A 14,604-nucleotide genomic window follows, 5' to 3' on the forward strand; every position below is an offset into this window, starting at 1 on the left:
CCTCAGTCCCTCGATGCAGGGAGTCTGTTGCCAGCAGTGCTCCCTGTAAAAAAGTGAAAATCCAAAACAAAAATGCTTTCTATAGCAAAGAACTCAAGAGAGCTCCCTGCAGTGCGCCCTTCATCCTCTGGGCACAGGATCTAACTGAGGTCTAGAGGAGGGACATAGAGGGAGGAGCCAGTGCACACCCAGAATCCAAAGCTTTCTTAAAGTGCCCTATCTCCTGCGGAGCCCATCTATTCCCCATGGTCCTTACGGAGTCCCTAGCATCCACTAGGACGTTAGAGAAATCTGTGTATAACTATAATTCTTGACCCAAACGTACCTAGCCCAGGGTATAGAATACAGTGACATTTATAGCTGGGAAACACTGAAAGTGAAACTACAGTACACAGCAGTATAGGCAAACACAGTCACATGCAATGCAGAAATTATACTACAATAATGCTGAACTGGACTTTTATATCACAGCGCGGTCCGGAGACCAGAGGATATAGCAGAATACTCGTAAAATATAATCTGCAATGTACACAATTCTCTACTAACGCTGTCTGAGAAGACAGGTAGGATACTCAAGTGTATTGTAAAAAGCAGTCCTGTATACAGGCGTTTTTACAGAGAGACCTTATCCCAGCAATCCCGGAGATCTGCTGCCTCTATGCTGTAAGATGGCGCCCAGAGCCTCAGAGAGGGAAGTGAGGCAGCTCTAGGGTAGGAAATATGCAGTAGACGGTGCCCAGAGCAGGGGGAGGGGCTACAGGTCAAGTGCTGCCTCCCCGATGCTAGCCTTCCACCCCAGGTTCTATGAAGCCTTATTAAAGTAGGTGTTAATGCACCTGACCTGTGCTCCTATTGCCCTGGTGGTCTAGTCGGGCCTCTGCTCGGTGATAGTGTTCACGCCAGCACCGCGGTCCACCTCCCTAGACTGCAGACGGTCCCGGTAGCAGCCACGTGATCCTAGAGAGCAGTCCGCGACTGTGCTTATGTCCACGGATGTCCCCTCAGCAAGAACCTGGGAACAGGCCAGCAGGAGTATGCGGCGCCGCTTGGGAGGTGATGGAGCTGCAGCACTGAAGTCACCCAGACTTCCAGTGCTGCTAGGCCAGAAGAAAAATAAAAATAAATCAGATTTCTTGTTAAAAGTACAAGCTTTCAGGGCTGCCAGCACAGCCCTCCTGTTTACTTCAAAACTGAGCTCACAGTGTCTGGAGGCGGGGGTTATAGAGGAGGCCCCTGCTGCATTCTGGGACAGCTCAAGCTTTACCTGTTGGTGCCTCCGGATCCAGATCCACTCTACACCCCGATGTTTCACTGTGGAAACCTATGTACCCTGTTGCAGAAATATATATATTATATAACATACTAGCTGAATACCTGTGCTCCGCTACAAAATTTGTAAGGCCGCACCTCAGGGTGGGTCTTCCCCAGATTGATGCTGTCAAAAAAACTGGCGCTGAGGAGAATAATCCACCTCCTTTTCTGCCCCGTCCCACCTCTGATACTACCCTGCTCAGTGCTGTAAATGCTGGGACGACAGGCCAAGCTCCGCCCGCTGTATGTTAAATATGTAAGGTTTGAAGAGTTATGTTGACTCTATTCCAAAGAGCTCTAGATCTCCTCGCTTAGCTTCTCACTCTCCTTAGGGCTCAAAGGTAAAGATTTTCGCACAACACTTAAAAGGTCACTGGGAGAGCTGTAGGTACCCTCTACACAACAGATAAGCAGCTGCTGACTATCAAGCTTTCTTTTAATGCATTTAAGAGTCAAAATATCTGTCTCCTTTTCTCCTATTGCTCTCTGAGAGGTTCAGCAACGTTTTGTTCAAGTGACAGGTTACCTCTGATAACTGAGACACTATCCTCTCCTGACTGGAAATAGGTTGGTTAAGGACTTATATCTGATATAAAAGGCAAATACCACTGAGTTATCACAAAATCTCCTGAACCATAAGGCTACACTTCCTTACCAGTGGCAGTTTTAAAGCAGTCCAATATTCAAATAGGGAAGCCACACCCAGCCATGTTTGACAGTGTTGAGGGGTGGCAGTTGATGTAGCTTCCCTATTTGAATAATGGAGTGCTCTGCAACTGTCACTGCAAGGAAGTCCAGGAACAGAGCAGTATGTCCTCCCCACTCCGCGACGTGGTATCGCTGGCACCATGCAGTCTTTATAGCACCAGCTGGGTAGGCTGTTTTAACTCTCCTGTGTGAGGGGGGAATTATCTCACCCCTTTGCGGGTGGAATTTGGAAAAATCCCCTTAGTGGGTACCTACGTCACAAAAGCAAGCTACAGTCCAAATTTCAATTTCCTAGTCCTTAAGGTTCAGATTTTGTGTTGAGACAGTGATATATATATATGTACACGCACACACACACACACACACACACACACACACACAGTATATACAAATATATATATATATATATATATATATATATATACACACACACACATATATAGTATATATATACACACAGTGTATATATATTTTATATATATATATATATATATATACACACACACGTGTGTGTGTGTGTGTGTGTGTGTGTGTGTGTGTGTGTGTGTGTGTATATATATCTGTCAATAGAACATATATAGGGGGCGCTCCATAGTGCATAAAAACCTTTTTATTTTTAAAAGTATACACAGAGTGTTAAAACCAACTGTTTTATATTCGTACCAGAAGGCAACCAGTGTGGGCTGGTTACCACGTGATTCCAATCAATGATCAATAGGTATAGCAGGAACAAGTGTCAGACGGTCATACCGGAAACCTCCACCCGCCGGCGGCTGATCTCCCCAGACTCTCGGGCAGGAATCACACACGTCCCCGACTCCTCGCTCAGCAATACCAACGATCCTCTACGTCACCAGACTCCGCCCCAACGCGTTTCGTCATAGACTTCGTCAGAGGGCTGGAGTCTGTGACGTTCAGATCCATTATAAAGCGTTCAGTATCTGATTTACATAAATGTGTAAGCAACTACACCTGAGCTGCAGGCTGTCGTTTCATTCTAGTGTAGGCATAATACGATTTAAATATTCCAAGGTGCTATAAGGATGCCTGATGTTGATTAACTATAATTAACTATCTTAATGGCATTGATTACAACTCACCATTAAGGGTGTATATACTGCAGAAGCAGTATTACCTCCGTTTTTTCATAGTTTAACCAATTTATCCGATTTACAAACCACAGTGTGCAGCTCGGTTTACAATATATCTGATAAGGTGGAGACATTATCCAGAGGCTATAGTAATACAATATAGAGATAATACATACAACCAGAGTTTCATACTTAACATCCAATTATTGAGTATATGCAAAAAAATATATATATATATATATATATATAAAAATGTAAAAATATATGTAAAAATATATATAAGAGTATATGACCCTAAGAACCAACAAGAAGAAAGGAAAAAGATATATTGATATATTGAGAACAGGACTGGGACATTAAGTAAAACAGTACATAGGGGAAATTGGCTAGAGTCTCGTTTCAAAAATTCATTTAAGAAATGGAGTGATCTCAAATCCTTCATTTAACCCCTCTGGCTTAAGCGTTTTGAGAGTGAGTATCCAGAACGTTTCTCTTCGTTCCAATTCTAGGTCCCTATCTCCACCATTCTTATTCACACTTATGTGTTCAATACCTTTAAAACGGAGCTTCATGGGATCACTAGAATGGTGTTCCTTGAAGTGCCGCGGAACACTATGATTGGTGACTTGATTTTTTATGTTTCTAGTGTGTTCAAGTATGCGTATTTTTAACATTCTTTTTGTTTTACCTATATATCTGTATCCGCAAGGACATATAATCATGTATACTACATGAGTAGAGTTACAATGAATGAAGCTGTTAATTTGGTATGTTCTAGTTTTATTTTTATCATAAAAGACAGTTTTCTCCTTATCAAGGAGTTTGCACACCTTACAGCTGCCACATGCATGGCTGCCTTTGAGGTCGTCCAAAAAATGTTTTTCCTTTTTCTCTCTAAGGGGTTCTAGCCTACTTCGTGATACCATTGTTTTGACATTTTTTGCTTTCCTATAGAAAACCCCTGGATGGTTAGGAAGATGTTCCCCTAATACAGGGTCTAGTTGTAAAATGTGCCAGTTCTTTTTAAGTATCATTTTTATATCTCCTGCTTCATTATTAAAGTCTGTGACAAATGGACATATGTTTTTATTTTTCTCCAACTCCATACTTCCTGCTTTATCCTTATATACAAGTAGATCTTGCCTATCCTTATCCCTTGCTCGTTTTTTTGAATGTTCAATTAAACCTAATGGGTAACCTCGATCTAGAAACCTCTCTGTATATATTGAGGCTTGTTCATCAAATTTATCCAAGTTGGCACAATTACGTCTTAGTCTAGTAAACTGAGAAAAAGGAATGTTTCTTTTCCAGCTTGGTAAATGACAGCTGGAAGAGTCCAGGTAACTGTTGCAATCCACTTTTTAAAAAAATGTGCATGTGTTGATTCTTCCAGTGGTTACAGATTCAGTACTATCAAGAATTAGATCCAGAAATTCGATCTTATATTTGTCCACCTTATGTGTGAACTTTAAATTATATTCATTGATATTGATGGTGTTAACAAATGTTTGCAACAGCTCCTCATCCCCCTTCCATATTATCAGAATATCGTCTATAAATCTTTTAAATAAGATGATGTGATCCGCAAATTGCCCTAATGATGAATTTTCCCACTCACCCATATATATATTCGCTAGACTTGGTGCACAAATCGTGCCCATCGCTGTCCCGCACGACTGGATATACCAGTCATCCAGGAACGTGAAATAATTATGCACCAATACATAGTGAAGGCAGTCACAAATAAAATTCACTAAAGGATTATTTAGTTCAGGATCGTGTGATAATACATTCCTCACACTATTGATACCTTTCGTGTGAGGAATGGCCGTATACAGGGCCTGTCCCAGTCCTGTTCTCAATATATCAATATATCTTTTTCCTTTCTTCTTGTTGGTTCTTAGGGTCATATACTCTTATATATATTTTTACATTTTTTTATATATATTTTTTTTTTGCATATACTCAATAATTGGATGTTAAGTATGAAACTCTGGTTGTATGTATTATCTCTATATTGTATTACTATAGCCTCTGGATAATGTCTCCACCTTATCGGATATATTGTAAACCGAGCTGCACACTGTGGTTTGTAAATCGGATAAATTGGTTAAACTATGAAAAAACGGAGGTAATACTGCTTCTGCAGTATATACACCCTTAATGGTGAGTTGTAATCAATGCCATTAAGATAGTTAATTATAGTTAATCAACATCAGGCATCCTTATAGCACCTTGGAATATTTAAATCGTATTATGCCTACACTAGAATGAAACGACAGCCTGCAGCTCAGGTGTAGTTGCTTACACATTTATGATACTGAACGCTTTATAATGGATCTGAACGTCACAGACTCCAGTCCTCTGACGAAGTCTATGACGAAACGCGTTGGGGCGGAGTCTGGTGACGTAGAGGATCGTTGGTATTGCTGAGCGAGGAGTCGGGGACGTGTGTGATTCCTGCCCGAGAGTCTGGGGAGATCAGCCGCCGGTGGGTGGAGGTTTCCGGTACGACCGTCTGACACTTGTTCCTGCTATACCTATTGATCATTGATTGGAATCACGTGGTAACCAGCCCACACTGGTTGCCTTCTGGTACGAATATAAAACAGTTGGTTTTAACACTCTGTGTATACTTTTAAAAATAAAAAGGTTTTTATGCACTATGGAGCGCCCCCTATATATGTTCTATTGACAGATATCTTTTCTCCGGAGGAGTTCGGACTGCTGGAAGGGGAGCTGCGGTCCTAATAATATAACGAGGATCTAGTGCACACTTGTAGCATCAATAAGAAGATGATGTGATTCTACCATATGGACACACGCTAAGTGTATTTATATATACACATTATTTATATATGTCAAATACTCTGATTGATATTAATCAGCGCTATATCATATCTGTTTGTATATATATATATATATATATATATATATACACACACACACACATACATATATATATAGCAATATACAGTATACGCAGCTCTTTAGTAAGTTTGTATATTAGCATTATAAAAGAAAACAAACATATTGAAATATGGTGCTACTAACCATAGCAACCTATTAGATGTTGGTTTTACTAGAAAAGAAAGACTCCTATTGGTTGCTGCAGGTAGCTGTGTATTTCTCTGTGCACCAGTTTTACCTGCCCCAGGTGAATCAAGACAAAATTCACAAACAGGGCATCTCTTTAAGAAAACATTGCCTAATTCCAAGCATTAACAATCATAGGCTATTGTTGGAAATAAAATGTTTATTGCGCTATAGTACATAACTATAGTGCTCATGTTACCTGTAAGAGCAGCTGCAGGTATCCTCCCAGCTTTTTAATGTACAGGGCCAAGCTATCCACAACCTTTGAAGTCTCCCGACTATCTGGGAAAAGCTCCAACCAATGTTTGGTTAATACAACCAGCTGTTGAAAGGCAGAGGTCAGCCGCACGCTATGTGTTTGAGCCGCATGATTAACCAAGAACACTGGAAAGAATCAGAAAGGTAAAATGAAGTGCACACATCCCATGTAGTTGATGTTTGTTAATTAACGCAGTTTTAAGAAAAATATTTTCACTCTATTTTACTGCTGTTTGGATCCCAGTTAACAAGTTCTTTATTGTTTATTATGCTTTAAAATAAATGATGTTTGTATTCTTTCGTTTACAAATACAAACAAAAACAGACAAACAAAAAGACTCCTGCTCCCGATTCAAGTAATTGAAACAACTAGTTTCCTATACATGACAACATAGATCAATTCACAGAGGCATTTCAGCACCTAAAATTTGAGTAATCCAGCGCACTATAGCGCTGAAGGCACAGGGAAGCCTGCTCACTACCTGTGACAGTACTGACAGGAATGACCCAGAGGCAGTCCCCAAGGAGGGAATGGGCAAGTAGGAGGTATCGCAGCTGTGTTGATGCAGGTGAAAAGAAATAAGATTTTACTTACCGGTAAATCTATTTCTCGTAGTCCGTAGAGGATGCTGGGACTCCGTAAGGACCATGGGGAATAGACGGGCTCCGCAGGAGATAGGGCACTTTAAGAAAGCTTTGGATTCTGGGTGTGCACTGGCTCCTCCCTCTATGCCCCTCCTCCAGACCTCAGTTAGGGAAACTGTGCCCAGAGAAGATGGACAGTACGAGGAAGGATTTTTGTAAATCTAAGGGCGAGATCCATACCAGCCACACCAATCACACCGTATAACTTGTGATAAACTACCCAGTTAACAGTATGAACAACAACATAGCCTCGGTTCAACCAATAAACTATAACATAACCCTTATGTAAGCAATAACTATATACAAGTCTTGCAGAAGAAGTCCGCAATTGGGACGGGCTCCCAGCATCCTCTACGGACTACAAGAAATAGATTTAGCGGTAAGTAAAGTCTTATTTTCTCTAACGTCCTTGAGGATGCTGGGACTCCGTAAGGACCATGGGGATTATACCAAAGTTCCCAAACGGGCAGGAGAGTGCGGATGACTCTGCAGCACCGAATTGAGCAAACAGGAGGTCCTCCTCAGCCAGGGTATCAAACTTACAGAACCTTGCAAAGGTATTTGACCCCGACCAAGTAGCAGCTCGGCACAGCTGTAGTGCCGAGACCCCTCGGCAGCCGCCCAAGAAGAGCCCACCTTCCTAGTGGAATGGGCCTAAACCGATTTAGGCAACGGCAATCCTGCCGTAGAATGCGCCAGCTGAATCGTGTTACAGATCAGCGAGCAATAGTCTGCTTTGAAGCAGGGCAGCCAACCTTGTTGCCTGTATACAGGACAAACAGTGCTTCTGTTTTGCAGATCCTAGCCGTTCTGGCCACGTACATTTTCAAAGCCCTGACCACATCAAGGGACAATAGGTTGGTTCATATGAAAGGATGAGACCACCTTTGGCAGGAATTGAGGACGGGTCCGCAATTTCGCTCTATCCATATGGACAATCAGATAGGGCTTTTAGTGATAAAAGCCTCCAATTCCGAAACTCGCCTAGCCGAAGCCAAGGCTAACAACATGACCCCCTTCCAGGTGAAATATTTCAACACCACTGACTTAAGTGGTTCAAACCAATGAGACTTAAGGAACCGTAACACCACGTTAAGGTCCCAAGGCGCCACCGGCGGTACAAAAGGAGGCTAAAAATGCAGTACCTCCCTACACAAACGTTTGTACTTCAGGAAGAGAAGCCAATTCTTTTTGGAAGAAAATGGATAAGGCCGAAATTTTAACCTTTATCGATCCTAATTTCAGGCCCAAGTTCACTCCAGTTTGAAGGAAGTGAAGCAGACGGCCCAAAAGGAATTCTTCCGTAGGAGCATTCCTGGCCTCACATCAGGAAACATATTTTCGCCATATTCGGTGATAATGTTTCAATGTCACTTCCTTCCTAGCCTTAATTAGGGTAGGAATGACCTCCTCCGGAATACCCATTACCGCTAGGATCCTGCGTTGAACCGCCATGCCGTCAAACGCAGCCGCGGTAAGTCTGGGAACAGACAGGGCCCCTGCTGCAGCAGGTCCTGTCTTAGAGGAAGAGGCCACGGATTCTCTGTGAGCATTTCCTGCAGATCTGTATACCAGGTCCTCCGTGTCCAATCTGGAACAATGAGAATTGGTTTCACTCCTCTTTTTCTTATTATCCTCAACACCATGGGTATGAGGGGAAGAGGAGTAAACACAGATACCGACCGGAACACCCACAGTGTCACTAGGGCGTCCACAGCTTACTGCCTGAGGGTCTCCTGACCTGGCGCAATAACTCTGCGGCTTTGTGTTGAGGCGGGACGCCATCATGTCTATCAGTGGCAGTCTCTACCGAATTGCAATCTGTGCCAAGACTTCCTGATGAAGTCCCCACTCTCCAGGACGTAGGTCGTGTCCGCTGAGGAAGTTTGCTTCCCAGTCGTCCACTCCCGGAATGAACACTGCTGACAGTGCGCTTACATGATTCTCCGCCCAGCGAAGAATTCTGGTGGCTTCCGCCATCGCCACTCTGCTCCTTGTGCCGCCTTGGCGGTTTACATGAGCTACTGCGGTGACGTTGTCTGACTGGATCAGAACCGGTTGGTCGCGAAGTAGAGTCTCCGCCTGACGTAGGGTGTTGTATATGGCCCTTAATTCCAAGAAGTGAAGACAAGTCTCTTGACTTGACCAAAGACCTTGGACATTTTATTTTTCCCTGTGTGACTGCTCCCCAACCTCGGAGGCTCGCGTCCGTGGTCACCAGGATCCAGTCCTGAATGCCGAACCTGCGGCCCTATAGAAGGTGAGCATCCTGCAGCCACCACAGGAGAGATACCCTGGCCCTGGGGGAGAGGGTGATCAACTGATGAATCTGTAGATGTGACCCGGACCACTTGTCCAGTAGGTCCCATTTGAAAGACCTCGCATGGAACCTGCCGAAGGGAATGATTTTCCCCGGACTCGGGTGCAGCGATGCCGACACCGGTCTTGGTTTCAAAAAGTTCCTGACCAGAGTCATGAGTTCCTGGGCCTTCTCTATCTGAAAGTAAACCCCTTTCTGGTCCGTATCCAGAATCATACCCAAGAAGGGCAGACTAGTCATAAGAACCAACTGTGACTTCGGGATATTGAGAAACTAGCAGTGTTGCTGTGACACCTTCAGCGAAAGTGACACGCTGTTCAACAACTGCTCTTTTGATCTCGCCTTATAGGAGATCGTCCAAGTATGGGATAACTGTGACTCCTTGCTTGCGTAGGAGCACCATAATTTCCGCCAATTACCCTGAAATTAGTAATGACAATACTGTACCGCAATTCTCAGGTACGCCTGATGGGGTGGATAAATGGGAACATGAAGGTATGCAGCCTTTATGTCTAGATACACCATCAAATCCCCCCTTTCCAGGCTGGCCATGATTGCTTTGAGCGATTCCACTTTAATTTTGAACCTTTCTAGTATAGGTTCAGAGGTTTTAATTTTAAATAGGTCTGACCGAACCGTACGTAATCGGGACCTGTTGGAGATACAATGTGTGAATTGTATTTAATATAACTCCCCTTCTGGTGGAGAAGCCGGTAGGTCCGATAAGGAAAAACCGGCGAGGAGGCACCTTTCGAATTCCTTTGTAACCCTGAGAACAATCTTTATTGCCCCGGGATCCACCTGTGAGTGAACTCAGATGTGGCTGAAGAGTCGAAGACGTGCTCCCCCTGGGACGTGGATGTAGTAGAGGCCGGGGGGGACTTCTGTTCCTGGGAACTAGCTGTGCCCCGTGCCCTACCTCTGGTAAGAAAGGACGCTCCTCATACTTTCTTGTTATTCTGCGACTGAAAGGACTGCATTTGATAATGTCGTGCTTTCTTAGTCTGTGAGGGAATATAAGGCAAAAGATCAGAATTACCAGCTATAGCTGTGGAGACCAGGTCCGAGAGCCCTTCTCCACACAATTCCTCAGCCTTGTGAGGTAAACCCTCCATATGCCTCTTTTAGTCGGCATCACCTGTCCATTGCATGTTCCACAGGACAAGTCTAGCAGAAATCGACATAGCGTTGACTCTAGAACCCAGTAGACTAACGTCTCTTTGGGCATGTCTCATATATATATATATATATATATATATATATATATATATGTAGGAGAATAGCCCGGCACTCCCGTGTACCTCAGTATGTAAATTGCTGCGGTGCCCTCCTGGTGGCAATAACCACTATATGGATTGGTAGAAAGAAGGCGGCACTCAGTCAGACTCTTAATGAAGACTTTGGGTCATTTATTTAGACCATGCTGGCCGACATGTTTCGGGGTGAACCCCCGTCCTCAAGGCCAAATACAGCAATACACTTGCTGTATTTGGCCTTGAGGACGGGGGTTCACCCCGAAACATGTCGGCCAGCATGGTCTAAATAAATGACCCAAAGTCTTCATTAAGAGTCTGACTGAGTGCCGCCTTCTTTCTACCAATCTATATATATATATATATATATACACACACACACAAGACAACATCTTTTACATATAAATATATATATCATGTAGTGATTTTTTCAATACACCCGCTTGCTACAACAAGACCCTGAGTGCCGCTGACTGCTTTATTGTCTGTCGTCTTATATATATATATATATATATATATATATATATATATATACATACATATACTAGGGACAATAACATGGCATCCTTATCTAGGGTTTCAACCTCCGCTGATAAGGTATCTGACTACGCTGCTAAAGCGCTATAACCCCATGCCGACACAATCGCCGGTCTGAGTAGTGTACCAGAATGTGTGTAAATGGACTTCAAAGTACTTTTACTGCATGCTATCTGCAGGATCCCTGAGGATAGCTGTTAAATCAGCGCTACCTTTTTGGGTAAACGTGTCAATGCCTTGTACACCCTAGGGAAAGATTCCCATCTTATCCTGGCCCCATTAGGGAAAGGATACTCCTTGAGAATTCTTTTTGGGAAGCTGCAGCTTCTTGTCTGGAGATTCCCGCTCTTTTACTTCATGAGAGGAGGGAAATTTACCTCAGCTTTCTTCCCCTTAAACATGTGTACCCTTGTGTCAGGGACAGATGAGTCATCAGTGATATGCAAAACATCTTTTCTTACAATAATCATATATTGAATACTTTTCTGCCAGTCTTGGCTGTACTTTGCATTAACGTAGTCGACACTGGAGTCAGACTTCGTGTCGATAACAGTGTCTATTATTTTGGATAGTGAGCGTTGTGAGACTCTGAAGGTCTCTGTGACATAGGGGCAGACATGGGTAGATTCCCTGTCTGTTCTCTAATCTTTTGTAATAAGATCATCTTAGCACTTAATGTCACATATCCAATCAGGTGTCGGCGTTGTCGACGGAGACACCACGCACCCACACAGATTTGCTCCATCTCTTCCTTAGGAGAGCCTTTTACCGCAGACATGTCGACACACACGTACCAACACACTCCACACACACAGAGAATCTCTTATCTGAAGACAGGTTCCCCCCTAGGCCCTTTGGAGAGACAGAGAGAGAGAATGCCAGCACACACCCCAGCGCTATATAACCCAGGAAAAAACACAGAATGTTTACCCATTAGTGCTGCTGTAATGTATAATCGCCAAATATGTGCCCCCCCTCTACTTTAAAACCCTCTTCACCGTGTGTCAAGCAGGGGAGAGTCCGGGGAGCTTCCTCTCAGCGGTGCTGTGGAGAGAAAATGGCGCTGGTGAGTGCTGAGGGAGAAGCCCCGCCCCCTCGGCGGCGAGCTTCTGTCCCGCTCAAACTTACTAAAATATGGCGGGGGCTCTTTTATATACATGTACAGTGCCCACCTGTACATGTATATATACTTTTTGCCATAAGAGAGATGTTATATCGCTGCCCAGGGTGCCCCCCCCCCCTGCACCCTTACAGTGACCGGAGTATGTGAGGTGTATGGGAGCAATGACGCACAGCTGCGGTGCTGTGCGTTACCTCAGTGAAGCTCTGAAGGCTTCTGCCGCCTGAGACGTCTTCTGACTTCGTTTCTTCTGGCTCTGTGAGGAGAACGGCGGCGCGGCTCTGGGGGTGGACGCCCAGTAAGAACCTGTGTTCACCCCCTCTGGAGCTAATGGTGTACAGTAGCCGAGAAAGCAGAGCCTATCTTAGACAAGAAGGTCTGCCCCTCTCTCCTCAGTCCCTCGATGCAGGGAGCCTGTTGCCAGCAGTGCTCCCTGTAAAAATGTAGAAAAAATCCAAACAAAAATGCTTTCTAGGCAGAGAACTCAGGGAGCTCTCTGCAGTGCATCCATCTCGCTCTGGGCACAGTGTAAAACTGAGGTCTGGAGGAGGGGCATAGAGGGAGGAGCCAGTGCACACCCAGCATCCAAAGCTTTCTTAAAGTGCCCTATCTCCTGCGGAGCCTGTCTATTCCCCATGGTCCTTACGGAGTCCCAGCATCCTCAAGGACGTTGGAGAAAATAAGATTTTACTTACCGATAAATCTATTTCTCGTAGTCCGTAGTGGATGCTGGGACTCCGTAAGGACCATGGGGAATAGCGGCTCCGCAGGAGACAGGGCACAAAATAAAAGCTTAAGGATCAGGTGGTGTGCACTGGCTCCTCCCCCTATGACCCTCCTCCAAGCCTCAGTTAGGATACTGTGCCCGGACGAGCGTACATAATAAGGAAGGATATTGAATCCCGGGTAAGACTCATACCAGCCACACCAATCACACCGTACAACTTGTGATCTGAACCCAGTTAACAGTATGATAAACGCAAAGGAGCCTCTGAAAAGATGGCTCACAACAATAATAACCCGAATTTTTGTAACAATAACTATATACAAGTATTGCAGACAATCCGCACTAGGGATGGGCGCCCAGCATCCACTACGGACTACGAGAAATAGATTTATCGGTAAGTAAAATCTTATTTTCTCTGACGTCCTAGTGGATGCTGGGACTCCGTAAGGACCATGGGGATTATACCAAAGCTCCCAAACGGGCGGGAGAGTGCGGATGACTCTGCAGCACCGAATGAGAGAACTCCAGGTCCTCCTCAGCCAGGGTATCAAATTTGTAGAATTTAGCAAACGTGTTTGCCCCTGACCAAGTAGCTGCTCGGCAAAGTTGTAAAGCCGAGACCCCTCGGGCAGCCGCCCAAGATGAGCCCACTTTCCTTGTGGAATGGGCTTTTACTGATTTTGGCTGTGGCAATCCTGCCACAGAATGTGCAAGCTGAATTGTACTACAAATCCAACGAGCAATCGTCTGCTTAGAAGCAGGAGCACCCAGCTTGTTGGGTGCATACAGGATAAACAGCGAGTCAGATTTTCTGACTCCAGCCGTCCTGGAAACATATATTTTCAAGGCCCTGACAACGTCAAGCAACTTAGAGTCCTCTAAGTCCCTGGTAGCCGCAGGTACCACAATAGGTTGGTTCATGTGAAATGCAGAAACCACCTTAGGTAGAAATTGAGGACGAGTCCTCAATTCCGCCCTGTCAGAATGAAAAATTAAGTAAGGGCTTTTATATGATAAAGCCGCCAATTCTGACACACGCCTGGCTGAAGCCAAGGCTAACAGCATCGACACCTTCCATGTGAGATATTTTAAGTCCACAGTGGAAAGTGGTTCAAACCAATGTGACTTTAGAAAACTCAACACCACATTGAGATCCCAAGGTGCCACTGGAGGCACAAAAGGAGGCTGTATGTGCAGCACCCCTTTTACAAATGTCTGAACTTCAGGTACTGAAGCCAGTTCTTTCTGGAAGAAAATCGACAGGGCCGAAATTTGAACCTTAATGGACCCTAATTTTAGGCCCATAGACAGTCCTGTTTGCAGGAAATGAAGGAAACGACCCAGTTGAAATTCCTCTGTAGGGGCCTTCTTGGCCTCACACCACGCAACATATTTACGCCAAATGCGGTGATAATGTTTTGCGGTTACGTCCTTCCTGGCTTTGACCAGAGTAGGGATGACTTCTTCTGGAATGTCTTTTTCCCTCAGGATCCGGCGTTCAACCGCCATGCCGTCAAACGCAGCCGCGGTAAGTCTTG

At 44.5% G+C, this 14,604-nt stretch overlaps 1 protein-coding gene across 1 annotated transcript in view; it reads right to left on the bottom strand.

Moving 5' to 3' along the window:
- KIF14 (kinesin family member 14) overlaps nucleotides 1-14,604 on the bottom strand; it is a 292,379-nt gene that overhangs the window by 23,758 nt on the left and 254,017 nt on the right. Inside the window, exon 25 of the mRNA XM_063940137.1 lies at nucleotides 6,406-6,590. Within this exon, the coding sequence (XP_063796207.1) occupies nucleotides 6,406-6,590 (185 nt within the window). The remainder of the gene's footprint in view (nucleotides 1-6,405; nucleotides 6,591-14,604) is intronic.

The sequence above is a fragment of the Pseudophryne corroboree genome, chromosome 9 (genome assembly GCF_028390025.1).
Source record: "Pseudophryne corroboree isolate aPseCor3 chromosome 9, aPseCor3.hap2, whole genome shotgun sequence".
Taxonomy (NCBI): domain Eukaryota; kingdom Metazoa; phylum Chordata; class Amphibia; order Anura; family Myobatrachidae; genus Pseudophryne; species Pseudophryne corroboree.